The sequence below is a fragment of the Corticium candelabrum genome, chromosome 3 (genome assembly GCF_963422355.1).
Source record: "Corticium candelabrum chromosome 3, ooCorCand1.1, whole genome shotgun sequence".
In the NCBI taxonomy this organism is placed as follows: Eukaryota; Metazoa; Porifera; class Homoscleromorpha; order Homosclerophorida; family Plakinidae; genus Corticium; species Corticium candelabrum.
In genome coordinates this window covers 7,584,991-7,603,978 of record NC_085087.1, presented here as the reverse complement: position 1 = coordinate 7,603,978, position 18,988 = coordinate 7,584,991, and the positions used below count along the sequence as shown (strand labels likewise).

At 41.5% G+C, this 18,988-nt stretch overlaps 4 protein-coding genes across 4 annotated transcripts in view; 2 read left to right on the top strand and 2 right to left on the bottom strand.

Moving 5' to 3' along the window:
• Nucleotides 1-965: 965 nt before the first annotated feature.
• LOC134177748 (uncharacterized) lies at nucleotides 966-2,108 on the bottom strand. Its single transcript, XM_062644524.1, has one exon. The coding sequence runs from the start codon at nucleotides 2,106-2,108 to the stop codon at nucleotides 966-968; it is 1,143 nt and encodes a 380-aa protein (XP_062500508.1).
• A 686-nt stretch (nucleotides 2,109-2,794) lies between these two features.
• Nucleotides 2,795-6,757, top strand: LOC134177747 (uncharacterized skeletal organic matrix protein 5-like). Its single transcript, XM_062644523.1, has 3 exons — nucleotides 2,795-3,053; nucleotides 5,687-5,781; nucleotides 6,701-6,757. Exons 1-3 carry the CDS (start codon nucleotides 2,795-2,797, stop codon nucleotides 6,755-6,757), a joined length of 411 nt encoding a protein of 136 aa, XP_062500507.1.
• A 5,035-nt stretch (nucleotides 6,758-11,792) lies between these two features.
• LOC134177746 (uncharacterized skeletal organic matrix protein 5-like) lies at nucleotides 11,793-13,126 on the top strand. Its single transcript, XM_062644522.1, has 3 exons — nucleotides 11,793-11,822; nucleotides 11,912-12,259; nucleotides 12,668-13,126. Exons 1-3 carry the CDS (start codon nucleotides 11,793-11,795, stop codon nucleotides 12,899-12,901), a joined length of 612 nt encoding a protein of 203 aa, XP_062500506.1. The 3' UTR covers nucleotides 12,902-13,126.
• Nucleotides 13,127-18,152: 5,026 nt separating this feature from the next.
• Nucleotides 18,153-18,988, bottom strand: part of LOC134176938 (uncharacterized PE-PGRS family protein PE_PGRS54-like) — a 1,665-nt gene continuing 829 nt past the window's right edge. The window contains exon 1 of the mRNA XM_062643626.1: nucleotides 18,153-18,988. This exon is cut by the window's right edge and continues 829 nt beyond it. Within this exon, the coding sequence (XP_062499610.1) occupies nucleotides 18,352-18,988 (637 nt within the window). The 3' untranslated portion in view covers nucleotides 18,153-18,351.

The following is an 18,988-nucleotide window of genomic DNA, read 5'->3' as shown; positions in this document are numbered from 1 at the left end:
GATGAGGTCTCCTCTCGACTCTCATATACCGATTGGATGGCATACTCTGCACGCAGTACATGCTGGTGCAATGCGGGCAAGGATGGGATCATATTGGCTTCATGATTCTGACCTCCACTACTATCATGAAATGTCAGGCGTCTCAATAAATCAACCCACTGCCGGACTGTTGATACGGTCATGTTCTCTGATACAGCATATCCTAACCACTGCAAAACTAGTGCAAGCTCATGAGGGATAGGAGCATCTTTGAGAGCCAGAGCTAAGCTGTATGCAGACTGACTGGAAAAGACAGACTTAGTACAAACACATTATAAACTTAATACACGCAGGCAATGACAATGAACAGAATTCGAAATAGCCATCTTTCCTCATTTCAAACAGGACCAACTCTTGGTCAGAACAAATAAAAGAAATATTGTTCAAAAACCGTTTTACAGCACCATGATGTGACACTCCAAAAAATGAGCTTACGTAGTCAGCACCACTGAGAGTGTACACCGCGAGAAGACATGCAACAGGGTGTGACAGACTTTGCAAATTAGGGTGAGATTTCATAACACTTGATATTCCACTTATGGTAACAAATTCTGAATTTGGTCTTAGCTCAACATATACCAACTTGTCAGAAAAATATCCCAGCTCATCTAATGCCAGTCCACCCATCCAGGTGTCCGTATCATGAACAAACACTATTACTGCAGAAAAGGGGCTCTTACAAGAGTGGTGCCAAACACCTTGATCCCCTTCCCCTTTCTGGTTTTTGGGTAATTTCTCACACCTACCCCCAAGGTGACAGCAACAATGGTTGCTCAAAAGACGGAGAGTCAATCAAAACAGACTGTCCAACATGAAGCTCTTCCTTAGCTAACTGCATGAATGTCTCAGCAGCAAACTCTATCAGGCCTGCTTTGAAATCTGGTGTTGCCAAGGCACAGGCATACTCTTTGCCAAGAGGCATTTTCTCAGACGGTGACGGAAACTGATAAGATGACTTGCTTTCGACACCAACTTTCTTTTTGCCTCACTGAATGAAGCAATTGCCTAGGGGGAGGCAGAAATTTTGGTTTGTCAATGACATTAGTAACCCTACCAGCCCCTCGCAAAAATCTCATTTCCACAACAATTTGATGCCACATGTATTGACAAAATTCAAGCAGGGATACCCCTTGAGATGGAGGGGGCTGATGAAGAACCCGAAGGAAGTCAATAACAAAGTCAAATGCAGTTTGATTGGCTGTCAAAAGAGAGCATGTAGTAGTAAAGATTGATGCCAAAACAGGATCCCTGACAAACGCTAGCCTGATTGAACTTTTGGGTCGTTGGCGAATTTCACCCTTGCCCATTGCTATTGCGAGTGGTAATGGACAGGTCTGGGCAAGGACAACTCCACTACGAATCACATGTGCATATGCATTTTCCAGCAAACGAGTAGCTTTCTGCACTTTAGCTTTCTCTCTTGAAATCGATGTACGGGTGGTAAACGTCCGGAGTTTTTGTCTACTGCATTTTCCTGGAACTTCTGTAGGAGGACATAAAGCATATTGCCTTGCATAAGAAACCAACCGTCTCCTACCAGCATTTCTTATGTCTAGCAGGTCACTTCTAGTTGGTTTGTCAAGTGACTTGGGACAATGGGCAAACACATTATGCAACTCAACAGCATCAAGACATTTCAAATCAAGTGATTTTTCAACCAGGTCTGTCACAATAGTGGGTAAGTGAGTGTCGTGCACTATTTTTGACTTCCGAGTTTTGCCAACATCAGAGCAAAAATAAGACACCACATTTTCCAGATAGGCTAGGAAATTGCTAAGTTCAACTACCTGAAAGTAGGGAGGTCTAGACACAACTTGCTTTAAGCCACAATTAATTTCGGTCTCATGCAATTCATCTAGCGCTTGATTATGAAATGGCACACCTAATTTTGACGCTGTCCAGTGTCCTTGCTCGAACTGCTGGATGATGGCAGTAGGGTATGTCAGTACATCACTGAGTGTTTGGACAGCCAAGACCTCGTATTTATCACGGGCATATGCAAAGAGCAGGTCACAGGACTGTTTTATGCAGGCATTGCGAAGGACCCAGTTCCCTGATCTAATTGCCATATAGTGTCAGATTGAGTGTGTATTGGGTGTGTGTGTGTATGTGTGTGTGTGTGTGTGTGTGTGTGTGTGTGTGTGTGTGTGTGTGTGTGTGTGTGTGTGTGTGTGTGTGTGTGTGTGTGTGTGTGTGTGTGCGTGTTAACACTACTAAACTTCAACAAAGCAATTCTGTACAAAAACATACTTCAAACACAATATCTTATTGAAACGTTTGGAGTTACCGGTATTCCCTATTTCAGAGTTTGACCACCAAAGTTGCTCAACTTGAAAACGATTTAACAGACACTAGGAACACAATAACGAACAAAGCTATATGTTCCAATAGCACAAAAGGTGAGACAAATTAAACTTAGTTACTTGCTCTAAAAACATTGTGTAACTAGGAATATTGAAATATATTGAGCAAGTAAAGGAAGTCGAGTACTGTAACGCCAACCACTGGTTGACTCTATTGTCATATTTGGTATCTGGCAGCTCGTCTTTGATGCCTGAGTCAACCTGTAAGCAGATAGCTCTCAGGCATAACTCATCCTTTCACAATGGACAACATTGGAATAGATCATCTTCTAACGATCCACCATTTCAAGTGGGCCTAGGCACTATCTTCAAATAGATGCTCGTTGCATTGTTTGTTAACTTCGTGTCTACAACAGGTATTCTGTGATGCGATTGAAGGTTGGACATTGATCATGAAGATAGATGGTAATCAACAAACGTTTGACTACCACAGCGACTTGTGGTTGAACAAGAAAACATTTCAACCAAATAATTTGGATTTGGATGACAAAGAAACGAAACTGGCTTCGTATTGGACACTACCATTTACTGAACTTGGTCTGGGAATGAAAGTAGATGGAACGGCCAAATGGATCACCTTCAGCTATACCGTATCGTCTCTCTACAGTCTTATTGCTGATGGACAGTACAGAAGCATGAGTCTAGATGAGAGTAAGTGGAGAAGTCTATTGCCAACGTCATCTTTCCAGAGCCATTGCAACAAGATGAGCCATTGCAACATCGATAGTGTCAAACAAAATGAAGGCTAAATCACACTTTTACGTGTACCTGCGTGACATCATGTGACATCATGTAAACTGAATATTCACTCATGTTAGTAAACGGCACTTTTCGACTGCAAATAGTTTTACCGTCAGCATGGTCAGTGGATGGTCAGTGGGTATTTCAAATTTCAAAATTTTAAATTTTTAAATTTAAAATTTTTAAAATTCAATTTCTCAATTTTTTGTATTAAAATTTTAAATTTTAAATTTAACGTTGTTAATGTTTAAAATTTGCATTGAATTTTCAAATTTTAATTTTTTAAAAATCAAAATTTTAAATTTTATTATTTCAAATTTGTAAATTTTTAGGTGCAGTATATTAGAAATTGCTTTGCCGACGAGAAAGCGGACGTAGTTGTATATATGAACTGATGGCCGGATTTGAACTATCAGAAATTGAACGCTCATCCGTTCCCTCAAATAATTTGAGTACATCAGAAAAAGAAAATTGAAAGAACGAGTAGCAGTGTATGCGGTAAGGAGTCCATTGGACGGCGTAGGGGTGCATTCCAACGCGTGCTGATATGTTGATTCAATTGAACTAGGCGCGGTTTCTGCTAATCACATCAGCACGTTTCCTGTACCGTGTTTCTGCACCTGTACGTACGCCGCTTCTGACAGTTACTAATGTTTAGTAACTCGAAGTGCACGGTCGCGTCGTTACTGTAGATGTAGGAGTACGATTGGCCCACCTGCAAGTTGCACTTCATGTCTAGATTTTGTACATCACATAGAACACTACCCGATAGCGCAGATAGAACGTCTACAACCTCATGCTGTGTCTCTCCTGTGCGTGGGAATAGAACCCACACTGACTACAAGTGAATTACGAGACCAAATAGTAAAGGTGGACACGCACGCAGTGCTCATGGCAGGAGGGCCTAGGGAACGTACGTGTACCGTACTGCTGACACGCCCCTGCCCTCGACGGTACCGCGTCCAACTCCTAAAACTACATTTACGTATGTCGTACTGTACCGACAGACTAGTCGCCAATTCAATACCAACTAACTTTACACAAGCAACGTACTGCATGATCGCGTGAATTACGTTTGTACTGTATCGTAACCTTTCTACAGAGTCTCTACTTACCTAAGAATGCAACAACACGCAGATAGAGATCATCTAGTATCAGTATCAACATCAATTAAGTGTTGCCTCCTGTATCGTTGAAGGACGCCCCCACACTACACATAGAACAGACGCACACACAATAAACTGAGTTTTGTGTCCAGGATATTGAGCGTAGTAAGGTACAGAATTTATTTGCCGATGAGCTAGTTGCTGCCTCCTTCCATGTTATCCAGGAGCAACTTGTCTTAGAATGCGTCCAATGCGTTTGTCACTAACTCTAAGTCTTCCTGCTTGAAGATACCCTTTTATCATCTTTCTTCCGTACGCTGGACCAACCTACGTAGAGACGTGCACTAACGGCAAAAGTCTTCATCTGTTTATACGGGTTTAGTAAAAGAGAACATATTACTTCTCTAACAGCTGCCCGGACTACCAGCCTCATGTCAAAGTCAGATAATGCAGAACGATCATAAATGTTTTGCATAGGACAAAATCGTCTACCGGATCGTTCAGAAAAACCTTTGACTCCAGGATGTCTTCTTCGAAGTATATAACTTATGTTTGAGTGCGATAACCCAGTCTTCACCATTTCTTGAATTTCTCTCTCGTTCATCCGTGACTCAATTTGATACGATGTGCCTATACTGTGTGTGTTGCTAATTGGTTGGGGAATCCCCAAGTTTGTCGCGTTTGCATGGCTGTCCGGAAACTCGCGTATCTGCCTACGTAGCTACTAAAATTTAGTTAGTCGGCGCTGTCAGCTCTCACGATCCAGGAGAATTTCCAAAGCACCATCGACCACCAACGTGATTGTGCCCTCCACAACCTCGTAATGCTAGCGATCTTGCCGAACATGTGACAGCATTCTTTCAACGCACACTCTAAGGATCAACCCCTACCGAGTGCTAAACGATGCCTTTGACTCGGATCCGTTGTTTATTGTGTGTGTGTGTGTGTGTGTGTGTGTGTGTGTGTGTGTGTGTGTGTGTGTGTGTGTGTGTGTGTGTGTGTGTGTGTGTGTGTGTGTGTGTGTGTGTGTGTGTGTGTGTGTGTGTGTGTGTGATCTAGCCTCGGCCTCCCAGACCCGTGTAGCGACGGGTCTGGGAGGCCGATGCTAGTGTGGGGGCGTCCTTCAACGATACAGGAGGAAGCCCCTAATTGATGTTGATACTGATACTAGAGGATCTCTACGCGATCATGCAGTACGTTGCTTGTGTAAAGTTAATTGGTATTGAATTGGCGACTAGTCTGTCGGTACAGTACGACATACGTAAATGTAGTTTTAGTAGTTGGACGCGGTACCGTCGAGGGCAGGGGCGTGTCAGCAGTACGGTACACGTACGTTCCCTAGGCCCTCCTGCTATGAGCACTGCGTGCGGGTCCACCTTTACTATTTGGTCTCGTAATTCACTTGTAGTCAGTGTGGGTTCTGTTCCCACGGCACAGGAGAGACACAGAATGAGGTTGTAGAGGTTCTATATGCGCTATCGGGTAATGTTCTATGTGATGTACAAAATCTAGACATGAAGTGCAACTTGCAGGTAGGTCAATCGTACTCCTACATCTACAGTAACGACGCGACCATGCACTTCGACTTACTAAACATTAGCAACTGTCTAAAGCGGCGTACGTACAGGAGCAGAAACACGGTTCAGGAAACGTGCTGATGTGATTAGCAGAAACCGCGCCTAGTATAATTGAATCAGCGTATCAGCACGCGTTGGAATGCAACCCTACGCCGTCCAGTGGACTCCTTACCGTGTACGCTGCTACTCGTTCTTTCAATTTTCTTTTTCTGATGTACTCAAATTATTTGAGGGAACGGATGAGCGTTCAATTTCTGTTAGTTCAAATCCGGCCATCATTTCATATATACAACTACGTCCGCTTTCTCGTCGGCAAAGCAATTTCTAATATACTGCACCTAAAAATTTACAAATTTGAAATAATAACATTCAATTTTAATTTCTCAAAAAATTAAAATTTGAAAATGCAATGCAAATTTTTAAAAATTGGTAACGTTAAATTAAAAATTTAAAATTTTAATACAAAAAAATTAAAAATTTAATTTCAAAATTTTTAAATTTGAAATTTGAAATGGCCGAAAGATCCACTGACCATGTATGCACCTATGTCCGCTTTCTCGGCGGCAAAGCAATTTCTACTATACTGCAACTAAAAATTTACAAATTTGAAATAATAAAATTTTAAATTTTGATTTTTTTAAAAATTTAAATTTAAAAATTAAATGCAAATTTTTAGAAATTGGTAACGTTAAATTAAAAATTTTAAATTTCAATCCAAAAAATGTTGAGAAATTGAATTACAAAAATTCAAAAATTAAAAATTTGAAATTTGAAATTTGAAATGGCCGAAAGACCCACTGATCCATCTTCTCAACCTCAATCCACTTGGAATGGGCGCCCACCATGATCAAATATTGGTGTCCCTCGTGTTCAGCAAACTCTGTTTGAACTTTCTCTCAAGGAGAATTTGGATATATCCAAGGGTGAGTGATTGCAGTTGCCGGTTTGTTCCGTTGAGACTAACAAACCTCGCAGGCTTTGGTAACATCATCCAGCTCCTTATCTAGGTTAGGCCACCACACAAAACTTCTAGCAATGGCCTTCATACGATTACCTCCAAAATGACCTTCATGTAGTTCTTCCCTCACACACTGTCGTAAGGTTGGTGGTATCACAACCTGTGATCCCCACAGGATGCATCCGTCCTCCATGGACAATTCCTCTGCTCGCCTATCATAAGGCTGTATCTCTGGGTCTACCTTTGGTTTCAAGCCTTGGAGTATATAATGTGACATCTTCCTCGGGGTTGGGTCAGACCGAGTGTCTCGAGCCACTTCTGCAGCAGACACAGGAAGTGTTTCACAATAATCCACCTTGAATAAGTCGTGGTTTGGGTCAATGACGTTGACATTAAGGGGAAGTCGTGAAAGCATATCGGCTTCCTTGTTCTGTTCACCGGCCTTGTACTCCAAATCGTAGTCGTAAGCACTCAGTATCAGCGCCCATCGCTGTAGCCTAGCCGCAGGTAGTGTAGGCACCCCTTGTTTTGGACACAAAATCCTTGTCAGTGTCTTGTGATCGGTCACCGGTGTGAAACTTCGTTCAACGAGATATTTGTGAAAATGCCGAACTCCAAATATTAATGTGAGATCTTCTCTCTCTACTTGAGCATATCCTTTCTCAGTTGAAGACAATGTCCTCTAAGCAAAGGCGACTGGCCGTTCTGATTCATCTTCATACACATGGGTCAGACAAGCCCCAATGCCATATGGAGAGGCATCACGCGACAGCTTCACTGCAAGTGATAGGTCATAGTGTGCCAGGAAGTTAGAATTCAGGAGCTTTCTTTTTGATGACTCGAAAGCTTCTTCTTCCTTGTGAGTCCACTTACACTATTTACCCTTTTGCAACAATGAATGAAGTGGCTTCAATGTATCACACAAGTTGGGCAGGAAGCCATTATAATAATTGAGTAATCCCAAAAAGAATTTTAATTCCGCCACATTAATATGTGTTGGGGCCTCCTTGATTGCTCTAATTTTCTCTTGGGTAGGCCGTAAGCCGCGTTGATCAACAATATATCCGAGATACTGGACTTACGACCTGTTGAATTCACATTTGTTACTTCGAAGTCGTACACCTGCCCGATCCAGTCTGTTGAGTACCTTCCTGGTACGATCATCTTGCTCCTTGTCAGAGTTGCCAGAGGACAAAATATCGTCGTAAAAACAACAGACTTCAGGTAGACCGCTCAAAATACAATCCATTGCCTTCTGAAATATACTAGGAGCTGTTATGATACCAAATGGTAGTCTGGCGAACGTGAAGAGGCCTTTGATAGTGTTAATTGTTAGGTACTGTTGACTGTCAACGTCAACTTCCATCTGTTGATAGGCTTGTCAGAGATCTAAGCGGGTGAATCTCTTTCCTCCAGCAAGTGTTGCGAAGAGGTGCTGGGCATTGGGGCCGGGTACTGACCATTGTCAAGGTACTGATATATAGTCACCTTATAGTCACCGAAAAGGCGTATTCTTCCATCGGTTCGTGCGTACAATGACTATCGGTAACGCCCAAGTTTTCTGTTCGACAAGTCGAAGAATGTCCTCCCTGACTAGACGATCAATATCCTCACAGACCCTCTCCTGAAGTGCAAAAGGTACCGGTTTCGGTTTATAGAAAAGTGGCTTTGCGTCTGGAGACAGCTCAATTTTCGCTTTGAATTGCCGCAATTAGCCCATGCCTTTCTTGAATAGGTTGGGGAACTCCCGAACTGCGTCCAGGTGACCCTCATACTGGATGCCAAATAAAGTATTCCAGTCCAAGCTTATCTTTGTTAGCCAGTTCCTCCCCAAAGCAGCTGGTTTCCCTGGTGCGTCCACAACTACTATCTTGTCACAAAGTCCCTGATCACCATAACGGACTGGTACAGTTGCTTCGTCTTGTACTTTCAACTACTTGCCACAGTAAGACTGGAGCCTTACAGTGCTCTTCTGTAACTTTATCTGAGCTAGCTCTGCCTTGTGCACGTCTTCAGGAATGACAATGATGCTTGCCCCCGTGTCCATGATCATTTCAAAGGACCTTCCGGCTATATCAACATTTACCTTAGGGCTCTCCTTTCCGTTGAAGTTGTATATGGTGCATACATCCTGCTCGTCTACTTGGTAGGCAGCCCGTGCTTTCACATTGTCTGATATCCGGGATGACGATGCGGCAATTCTTTTCCATTCCTTAGAGCCATTTCCCTTGCTACGACAAGCTTTGGCAATGTGTCCCGTCTTCTTGCAGATGTTGCACTGCCAGGACTCCATACGACATTTGTCAGCCGTATGACCGCGTTTTGCACAACGGTAACATGCTTTCTCAGACGATTCCTTCGTGGGAGGTCGCTCACCTGTACGTCGCAGTGCAAACCTCGTCTCCGGTTGGCTACTTGGTGCGTCTCCGCGTGTCATGACGCATAGCTTTTGTCTCCTGACGTGCTATTTCGTCGGCTTGTGCCAATTTGACAGCGCACTCCAGAGTCAAAGCAGCCTCTGCCAACAACTTTTGCTGCACAGACTCAGCACGCAAACCACACACGAATTGATCTCGCAAGGCTGTTGCCAGGTAAGCACCAAAGTCGCAATGTTTCGCAAGCCGCCGCAATTCAACGAGGTATGTTGCGATACTTTCACTCTCTCGTTGCTGACGCTTGTAGAAACAGAACCTTTCCGCGATGATGATCTTCTTCGGCTCAAAGTGTTCCTTCAGCGTTGATACAGTCTCATCTAGTGAAAGTTCCTGGACTGTTTTCGGCCTTGCTAGATTTCTTAGCAGACTGTAGGTATAGACGCCAACTGGCGACAGAAAGATTGCTGTACGTTGTGCCTCTTGGCCTTACCCATCAGCGATGCCGTTCACGGTACAGAATAGTTGGAACCTCTCCTGGTACTCCTCCACGCTCTCCGTACTCGGACGGTATTCTCCCAGCGTGCCATACCTTGTTTCGCTGGCCATCGCCCACTATCCTCGTCGCCACTGTAGAACTTCTGCACTGCTTGTGGTTTTGTCTCTTTATTCTACGATAACCAGTGGAACATACAGCGATCCTAAGTTCGTCTGTACACCCAGTTCTAATTACACAACTACTCATGTCTAGCCTGTGTCTGGCACTCTAGTTCAAGTCCCGCCTACAATTACCATATAGGTACGTGTCATGTCTGCTGATTACTTTACCAAACACAGGTAATTTCCAATGCTTTAGAATTCTCCTTTACGGTAACTTTCTGCAGTAAACGGTTGCAAGTGGTTGTGTCATGAAGTGACAGCTTTCATCTGAGAGACATTTGACTTTGGTGAGAGATCTCCTCTAATAGATAGGTAATTTGCTGTCACTTAGACCGTCTCTTCGCGCGTAGTTCTGCCGTTCCCCGTATGTTTCCCTCACTCTGGAGTTCGCGTTCGCAAACAGGTCTTGTGTATTCGCGATGCTTACCTACAGGTAGTTTACCTACAGGTCTCGACGTCAGATTGAGTGAGACAGCACGAGTGGCAGACAAACACGCGCGATATGATACAGAACATTGCAAACACTTGCACTAATTGCTCGTATACACCGCTGACTCCATATATGTCCGGTTCTCAACGACTCTGCCTAACTACAGAACTCCACATCGAATAGCACTTAAGACACGTCTCTGTTGACGTCATTCAGCTTCTTCTATTCCATTGTAATTCAACCAGAGCTAGATTATTTTTGAAACCGCTACCATATTTGGTATTTCTTCAAAATAACAGCAACGTCAACAAACGTTTTCGTCAATATTAACGAGGTGGAGTGTTGACAATGATGTCGACTTTCGTTTCTCTTGAAGCTATATAGTCTCAGTTGCCAGACTGCAGCAGGCAGCTCTCCTGTTGAAGACTGATAGAACAAGTAGTTTGTCCGTTTGTACGTGTTCGATCACTATGCAGCAACCAGAATTCATTGTGCTTCTAGCAGTCATTGTGACCGCTACAACAATGACGGCGGCCTCTGATGAAATGGTAAGACCTAGCGTGCGTGCCACTTCATTTATGTAGATACCAGTACTCTTCTTGAGACTTATGCTAACGACTTGAATTGACAGTTTTTTGCTTTGTTGCAGGACAGCAAGAGTTGCGAGAGTAGTTGTTGTTCAAGTAAGATCACAGATTTGCTGTGATTACTGACTACCATTTGTAACAATGAGTCTGTAGATGCAGTACCGTCAGGTATGTATTGCGTTTTGGGCGCTGTTAGCAAAGGAGAAATGAGAGGAGACAAAGGTACAAAAAATAGGTAATTAGACTGAAAAAAGTAAAATTACAGTTTAACATATCAACTAATTAAAATTATTAAACAAACGTTGAAAAAGAGTTTGTTGCCTTTCTAGGGCGTGTTATTTTCTCCCATTCGAACCTTGAGTCACACAACCGCTAATTCAAAATATTTATAATTAATACAGTCATACCTAATTTTACTATACTTGTACACGTGCTTAATTAATAACTAAATTGGCTCAATATTCATTCATCCTTATTTATTGGATAATCTGGCGTGATGGAAATATAACATTAACATGAATATTAACATTAATATGTAATAAGCAGGTAGTCAAAATTACTTAGTTGGGTTTCAATGTCTCTGTATTGATATTATTAATCTTTTGTAGGGGAAAAAGGAATGAGCGGAAAAGTTGGTCCTAAAGGCTTTCAAGGTGAGCGCGGAGTGAGGGGATTAACTGGCCCAATTGGACCGCCAGGAATTCTTCGTCTGGACGATTGTTCTAATACAAAGAAAGGTAAACGACTTGAAATGCTTTAGAACGTTGAAAGGCAAATTGAGTTTATGTTTGGAGCAGGAATATTGAAATATAACGACAATGTAAATGAGATAGAGTATTGCAATGGCACCAAATGGTTGACTTTGCTTACACTAAAATCTTTAGCGCAACTTGGCGATTCGTTGCTGCCAGCATCATCGTGTAAACAAATAGCGCTCACGTACAAATCATCCTTCAGCAATGGACCATATTGGATTAAACCATCTGCCAGTGACGCATCATATCAGGTTAGAAATAATTGCAAAATTGCAACTAGGATAGTGGCATTTGAAGTTTACAAAACATTTTGTCTACAACAGACATTCTGTTATGGAAATGGAGGTTGGTCTTTGATTATAAAGATAGATGGCAATCAGCAATCGTTTGCTTACAACAGCTTGTTGTGGTCGAACAAGGAAACATTTCAACCAAATAACTTGGATTTGGATGACAAAGAAACAAAACTGGCTTCGTATTGGACACTACCATTTACTGAACTTCGTTTGGGAATGAAAGTAGATGGAACGATCAGATGGATCACCTACAGCTATATCGCATCATCTCTGTACAGTCTTATTGCTGATGGACAGTACAGAGGGACGAGTATCGGTAAGAGTACATGGAGAAGTTTACTGCCAAGGTCATCTCTACAGAGAAATTGCAACAGGGTGAGCGACAGTCGAACACGCATGGCAATCGTTAAGGAAAATGGAGGCTTAGATAATTATCACACAATCATGTACTTGATATCATGCATGTAAACTAAAAATTCACTTGTGTTTGCTGTACTGACTTTTCGCTTGACTTTTCCGCTTGCAAATTTTACCGTCAGTATCTGCAAGTAAGGTTTTGATACATTTTCAATATTATATATACTATTAAAGATATTTTAAATATTGTTTACAAAATTTAAAATATTTTTAATATCAATAAGCAGACAACAAACATATAGACGTATCAATATATATAACATGTTTATAGCTCAACGTATAGATAGAATAACAATTGTAAAACCAAAAATCACAAAAAGGTACTACTAGTATCTACAAGAATTGACATTCGATTATTGATTTTAGGAAGGATTCAACGTTAGAAGTTACAACTCATATTTTGGATCAAATGGCGCACGAGCACGTCTAGGGTTTATTGCTAACGAACAAAACGATTGTGAGTCTCCAGACTCTTTCGTTGGTTTGGGAACATCGCGCACGCATACGTCGGTCAGAAATAGTGCTGGAAACTTCGCGTGCTGCATTCCAGACAATGGCCCTGCAAACATCAAAGCAGTTGGCTACATCATGGCACGTTGAGATAAATACAGTTTGTGAACGGCTGTCTAGCGACTAGCTGCTAGCAACAATAGCGTACATTTTACATTTCGTACGTTTGCTCTAGATGACGTAGACTGGCACGTTGTTTACCCATTCATTTATTAGTAAAACGGATGCTTCGTGCAATATTGTTCTAGCTATAGGTAGTACGTAGCAGGCAGAAAGCAAATTTTTCTTTCAGTGACGAAATAAAAGTAACAAGTATGCTCTAGTTCACGTGACGTCAATTTACTATTTGCCTGAAGACGATACTGCATGCTAATAGATTGATAGCTGCCGTGTGGAGCCCGTCTCTTCCCGCTTAATTCTGTCATACCCCGTACGTCGATCACTTTTGAAGTTGGCATTCGCAAATATGGCCCTGCATGTGCCTACGTCTGGCTTGCTGGCGTTTGCCTGCAGTCATTGTAGCATCACAATATAATTATTGTGTCACTATAATTACTCTTCGATTGTGCATGGATATCGTGCTGGAGGTACTGTACTGTACACAAAACAGCGGCACTGCTAGACATTCATCACATTTGCAAACGGTAGAGTTATGCAAACCCGATTCAGTTTACGGTATTACGTACTGTACGTACGCGTGCAAACACGGAATAGAAAAGTGCATGCGCTATACCAGCTTGACATAGCTGTAGATGGAATTTAGAAGTAAACGACACCGTGATACACAGCCAGCGTTGAAGTTAGGACTATTATGTACGTGTGTATACGCCCTGTTTCAAGACTGCATGCTTGCTATCAAGACATCAAATAGCTATAGACTCACGGGGTTGTCTGCATGCAATTTCTTTTAGGCAAAGTGATCAGCTAATCTAATTGAGAGTGATTACATGGTGTTTAGTCCTTTGCTTTACGGGTTTAGCACATAGAAAGAACGCCTACACGTGTATGTTTTTCCAACAACAACCAGGCGTCTAGGGAACGAAGGTGTAGCTGTACCTGACTTGTTTCATTTTGATTGTTTCACAGTGTTTCTGTATAGTAATTTTGCAGTCTGACAGCTTGAGTTTTCGATGTGCATGACCGAGCGTCTACGGTGTTGTTGCAAAAATTACAACAGAAATGTGGCGCTTGTCGGGAATTTGCGAATGGGAACGTGCATTGTCCATGACCGCGTCTGTTTGTCGGACGAAGCGGCTGACCTGTAAGTACGCTAGTGCGTCTCTCTATTCATTTTTGTTACGGTATGCAAAGTCGGAGCGAACAGACGCCTAATCTACACGTGCACGTGCATGTTTGCCCACATTTAATGTTTTGTTTTAGCTCTGGCGGCTTTGGGGTCACCTCATTACAACAACAATGAGCGTTTGTGTCTCTTGCCTCACATGTCTTAGCGCCATGTGGTGTGCATGTACACCTACCGAGGGTGTAGCACTGTATAGTGCTTCTCTATTCATTATCTAATTATCTTGTAAGACCAACGGATCAGCAACTGCAACCATTTAAGATAATTGGTGTAACATGGTGCAACTGGAGCAGCTCTCGCCTACGGTTCAGCACTGTTAGTGCTCCCTTTATGTCTTCACGGTGCTGCAGTTTGCCTAAAGATCGTGACGTCAGAGTGAGTGAGACAGCACAAGTGGCAGACAAACACGTGCGCGATATGATGTATATATATATATATATATATATATATATATATATATATATATATATACAGAACATTGCAAACACTTGCACTTGCATGTATATACCGCTGACTCCATATATAACCAGTCTTCAACGACTCCGCAAAGCAACAGATCGAATAGCACTCAATCAGCAGAGAGCCATCAGTAGTAGCACCTAATTGACGTCACTGTTGACTGTCAAACACGTCTTTGTTGACGTTCTTCTAGCCATCGTAATTCAAACAGAACTAGATTATTTTCGATACCACTACCATACTTGGTATTTCTTCAAACGGCAACAGCGTTTTCGTCAATATTGAGGTGGAGTGTTGCCTAGCAATGATATAGACTTCTGTTTCTCTTGGAGCTATGAAGTCTCAGTTACCAGCCTGCAGCAGGCAGTTCTCCTGTTGAAGGCTGTTAGAACAAGTTCGCTTGTTTGTGTTTGATCACTATGCAGCAAAAAAACTCGTTGTGCTTCTAGTACTCATGGTGACTGCTACAACAATGACAGCGGACTCAGATGAATGGTAATGACTTAGCGTGCGTGCCACTTCATATATGTAGATACCAGTTTTCTTCTTGAGACTTAAGATAACGAATTGAATTAACAGTTTTTTTGCTTCGCTGCAGGAGAGCAAGAGTTGCAAGAGTAGTTGTTGTTCAAGTGAGATTACAGATTTTTTGTGATTACTGAATACCATTTGTAACAATGAGTCTCAAGATGCAGTACCGTCAGGTATGCATTGTTTTTTTGACGCTGTTAGGAAAGAAGAAATGAAAGGAGACAAGGGTACAAAAACAATATGTAATTAGACTGACTAATCTAAACTATTTATATTAAATTCATACCTAACTTTAACATACTTGTAGACATTCTTAATTAATAACTAAATTGCCTCAATATTTATTCATCCGTATTGATTGGGTAATCTGGTGTAATGAAAATTTAACCTTAACACTCATTCATTCCTATTGATTGAGAAATTAATCTGGCGTGATGAAAAAATAACCTTAACATTAATATTAACATTAACAATATGTAATAAAGGATCTAGTCAAACATTCCTTAATCGTCTTTTATTGTCTTTGTATTGATATTGTTAATCTTTTGTAGGGAAAAAAGAAATGAGTGGAAAGTTGTTCCTAAAGGCTTTCAAGGTGAGCGCGGAGGGAGGGGATTAACTGGCCCAGTTGGACCGCCAAGAATTCTTCGTCTGGACGATTGTTCTAATACAAAGAAAGATAAAACGACTTGAAATACTTCAGCACGTTGAATGGCATATTGAGTTTATGTTTGGAGCAGGAATATTGAAATATAACGACAATGTAAATGAGATAGAGTATTGCAATGGCACCAAATGGTGGACTTTGCTTACACTAAAATATTTAGCGCAACTTGGCAGTCCGTCTTTGCTGCCAGCATCATCGTGTAAACAAATAGCACTCACGTACAAATCATCCTTCAGCAATGGACCATATTAGATTAAACCATCTGCCAGTGACCCATCATATCAGGTTAGAAATAAGTTCAAAATTTGAAACTAGGATAGTGGCATTTGAAGTTTACAAAACATTCTGTCTACAACAAACATTCTGTTATGGAAATGAAGGTTGGACTTTGATTATAAAGATAGATGGCAATCAGCAATCGTTTGCTTACAACAGCTTGTTGTGGTCGAACAAGGAAACATTTCAACCAAATAACTTAAATTTGGATGACAAAGAAACGAAACTGGCTTCGTATTGGACACTACCATTTACTGAACTTCGTCTGGGAATGAAAGTAGATGGTACGATCAGATGGATCATCTTCAGCTATACCGCATCATCTTTCTACAGTCTTATTGCTGATGGACAGTACAGGGGGACGAGTATTGGTAAGAGTAAATGGTAAAGTTTACTGCCAAGGTCATCTCTACAGAGATATTGCAACAAGGTGAGCGACAGTCGAATACGCATGGCAATCTTTAAGCACTATCACACTATTATGTACCTGACATATCATGCATGTAAACTAAAATTCACTTGTGTTTGCTGTACTGACTTTCCGCTTGCAAATTCTACCTTCAGTATCTGCAAGTAAGAAGAATTTGATACATTTTCAATATTATATATATAATATTAAAGATATTTTATTTATTGTATACAAAATTTAAAATATCTTTAATATCAATAAGCAGACAACAAACATGTAGACGTATCAATATATAACATGTTTATAGCTCAACGTCTATGTAGAATAAAAATTATAAAACCAAAAATCACAAAGGGTACTACTAGTATCTACAAGAATTGACACTTGATTATTGATTTTAGGAAGGATTCAACGTTAGAAGTTACCACTCACGTAATGGACCAATAACCTCACGAGCACGTCTACGATTTGTTGCTAGCGAACAAAACCAATGTGAGTCTCCAGACTCTTTCGTTGGCTATGGAACATCGTACACGCATAAGTCGGCCGGAAATAGTGCTGGAAACTTCGCGCTGCATTCCAGACAATGGCCTTGCAAACATCAAAGCAGTTGGCTACATCATGGCACATTGAGATAAATACAGTTTGTGAACCGCTGTCTAGCGACTAGCTGCTAGCAACAATAGCATACATTTTACATTTCGTACGTTTGCTCTAGATGACGCAGACTGGCACGTTGTTTATCTATTCATTTATTAGTGAAACGGATGCCTCATGCAACGTAGTTCTAGCTGTAGTAGGTAGCAAGCAGAAAGCAAATTTTGCTTTCAGTGACGAAATAGAAGTAACAAGTATGCTCTAGTTTACGTGACGTCAATATTATTTGCCTGCAGACGATACTGCATGCTAATAGACTGATGGCTGCCGTCTATACTAGTGCTGAGCCAGTGTCTTCCCGCTTAATTCTGCCATACCTCGTATGTCAATCACTTTGTAGTTCGCCTAGGTACGCAAACCGGGCCCTGCATGTGCCTACGTCTGGCGTGCTGGCGTTTGCCAGCAGTCATTGTAGCGTCACAATATAATTATTATCTAGGTCACTATAAATTAAAGTCCGGTTGTGCATGGGTATGGTGCTAGAGGTAGTCTACTGTATACCAAACAGCGGCACTGCTGGACATTCATCACATTTACAAACGGTAAAGTTATGCAAACCCCGATTCAGTTTACAGTTGTACGTACTGTAGGTAAGAGTGCAAACACGGAACAGAAGTGCATGCGCTATACCTGCTTGACATAGGTAGAGATGGAATTTAGAAGCAAACGACACTGTGATATACACAGAATCAGCCAGCTTTGAAGTTAGAACTATTATGTACGTGTGTATACACCCTGTTTCAAGACTGCATGTTTGCTATCAAGACATCAAATAGTCATAGACTAACGGGGTTGTCTCCATGCAATTTCTTCTAGGCAAAGTGATCTGCTAAGTTAATAGAGCGTGATTAGAAATTAGATTTGTAAAACTTTAGTGGCAGGCAATATAATAAAATACGTTAGTAAAAACAAACTAAAAATAAATAGATAAATAATTTATAAATAAATAAATACATTGCAAACAAATAATTTAGACTGTCTGTGTAAAACCACAAGTGCATTGATTAATATTTACTTAATGAAGAAACTGATATCACGAAATTGCATCTAATTACTCATACAACCGTGAACTAAGTTGTAAAACGAATTATAGAGCAATTAGAAAGTATAATATGTGACACTCAACAGCATACAGCATACAGCAACCCTAAACCTAACTCTAAAACCCGGTAGCTATGCACATGCTTGTAATTACGCAACACTTTCAGAGTTCAAACTATTGCTGCACAGCAATAATGTCATGTAGTAAAAGAGTCAGCTACTCTAATCCATCCCAATCCACCCGAGCCACCTCTGCCTCCTGGATTGCAACCACTGTGTATAGCTGAATCACCTCCTGCACCGCCACTTACAAGAATGTTACTTTTGTGATTAGACGTTGTTGTGACTATCATGACTGCTCCTCCAGCTCCACCACCACCACCTCCCATTGGCTGCTTGTGATATTGAGTAGTGTAGCCGTCTTCTCCGGACATTCCACGAGCATCTATTTGCCCTTCCACACTAACTCTACTTTGAGAAAATATAAAAATTATTCCTCCACTACGTCCACCTTTGCTTCCATCACGGCCACCCTTGTTATGAGATCCTGCTGCTCCACCAGAGCCACCAAATTCCACCAATGAAAAATCTTTGTCACCCGTTATCGTTGGAGCTCCTGCTGCTGCAAGGTCACATCCTCCTCGTTGTGGAGCAGAACCAACAGTGCGATGGGCTCCCCCATAACCACCTCCTTGACCATTTCCACTTCCTCCTCCAGATCCAATAGCTGCTGACTGCCGAACTGCAGCGTAACCAACTTTACTTGATTCACCCACATAACCAGGAACAGAGTCTCTATTGGATACAAATCGAGGAGAGCCTCTAAAACCCTTT

Bases quoted from the DNA above. Each gene is read 5' to 3' on its own strand.
- LOC134177748 (XM_062644524.1), bottom strand. From the start codon at position 2,108: ATGGCAATTAGATCAGGGAACTGGGTCCTTCGCAATGCCTGCATAAAA.
- LOC134177747 (XM_062644523.1), top strand. From the start codon at position 2,795: ATGAAGATAGATGGTAATCAACAAACGTTTGACTACCACAGCGACTTG. The intron at 3,054-5,686 runs GTAAGTGGAGAA...CCCACGGCACAG, and splicing joins AAGCATGAGTCTAGATGAGA to GAGAGACACAGAATGAGGTT. The intron at 5,782-6,700 runs GTAGGTCAATCG...CCTCGTGTTCAG, and splicing joins ACATGAAGTGCAACTTGCAG to CAAACTCTGTTTGAACTTTC.
- LOC134177746 (XM_062644522.1), top strand. From the start codon at position 11,793: ATGGACCATATTGGATTAAACCATCTGCCA. The intron at 11,823-11,911 runs GTGACGCATCAT...TGTCTACAACAG, and splicing joins TTGGATTAAACCATCTGCCA to ACATTCTGTTATGGAAATGG. The intron at 12,260-12,667 runs GTGAGCGACAGT...TATTGATTTTAG, and splicing joins TACAGAGAAATTGCAACAGG to GAAGGATTCAACGTTAGAAG.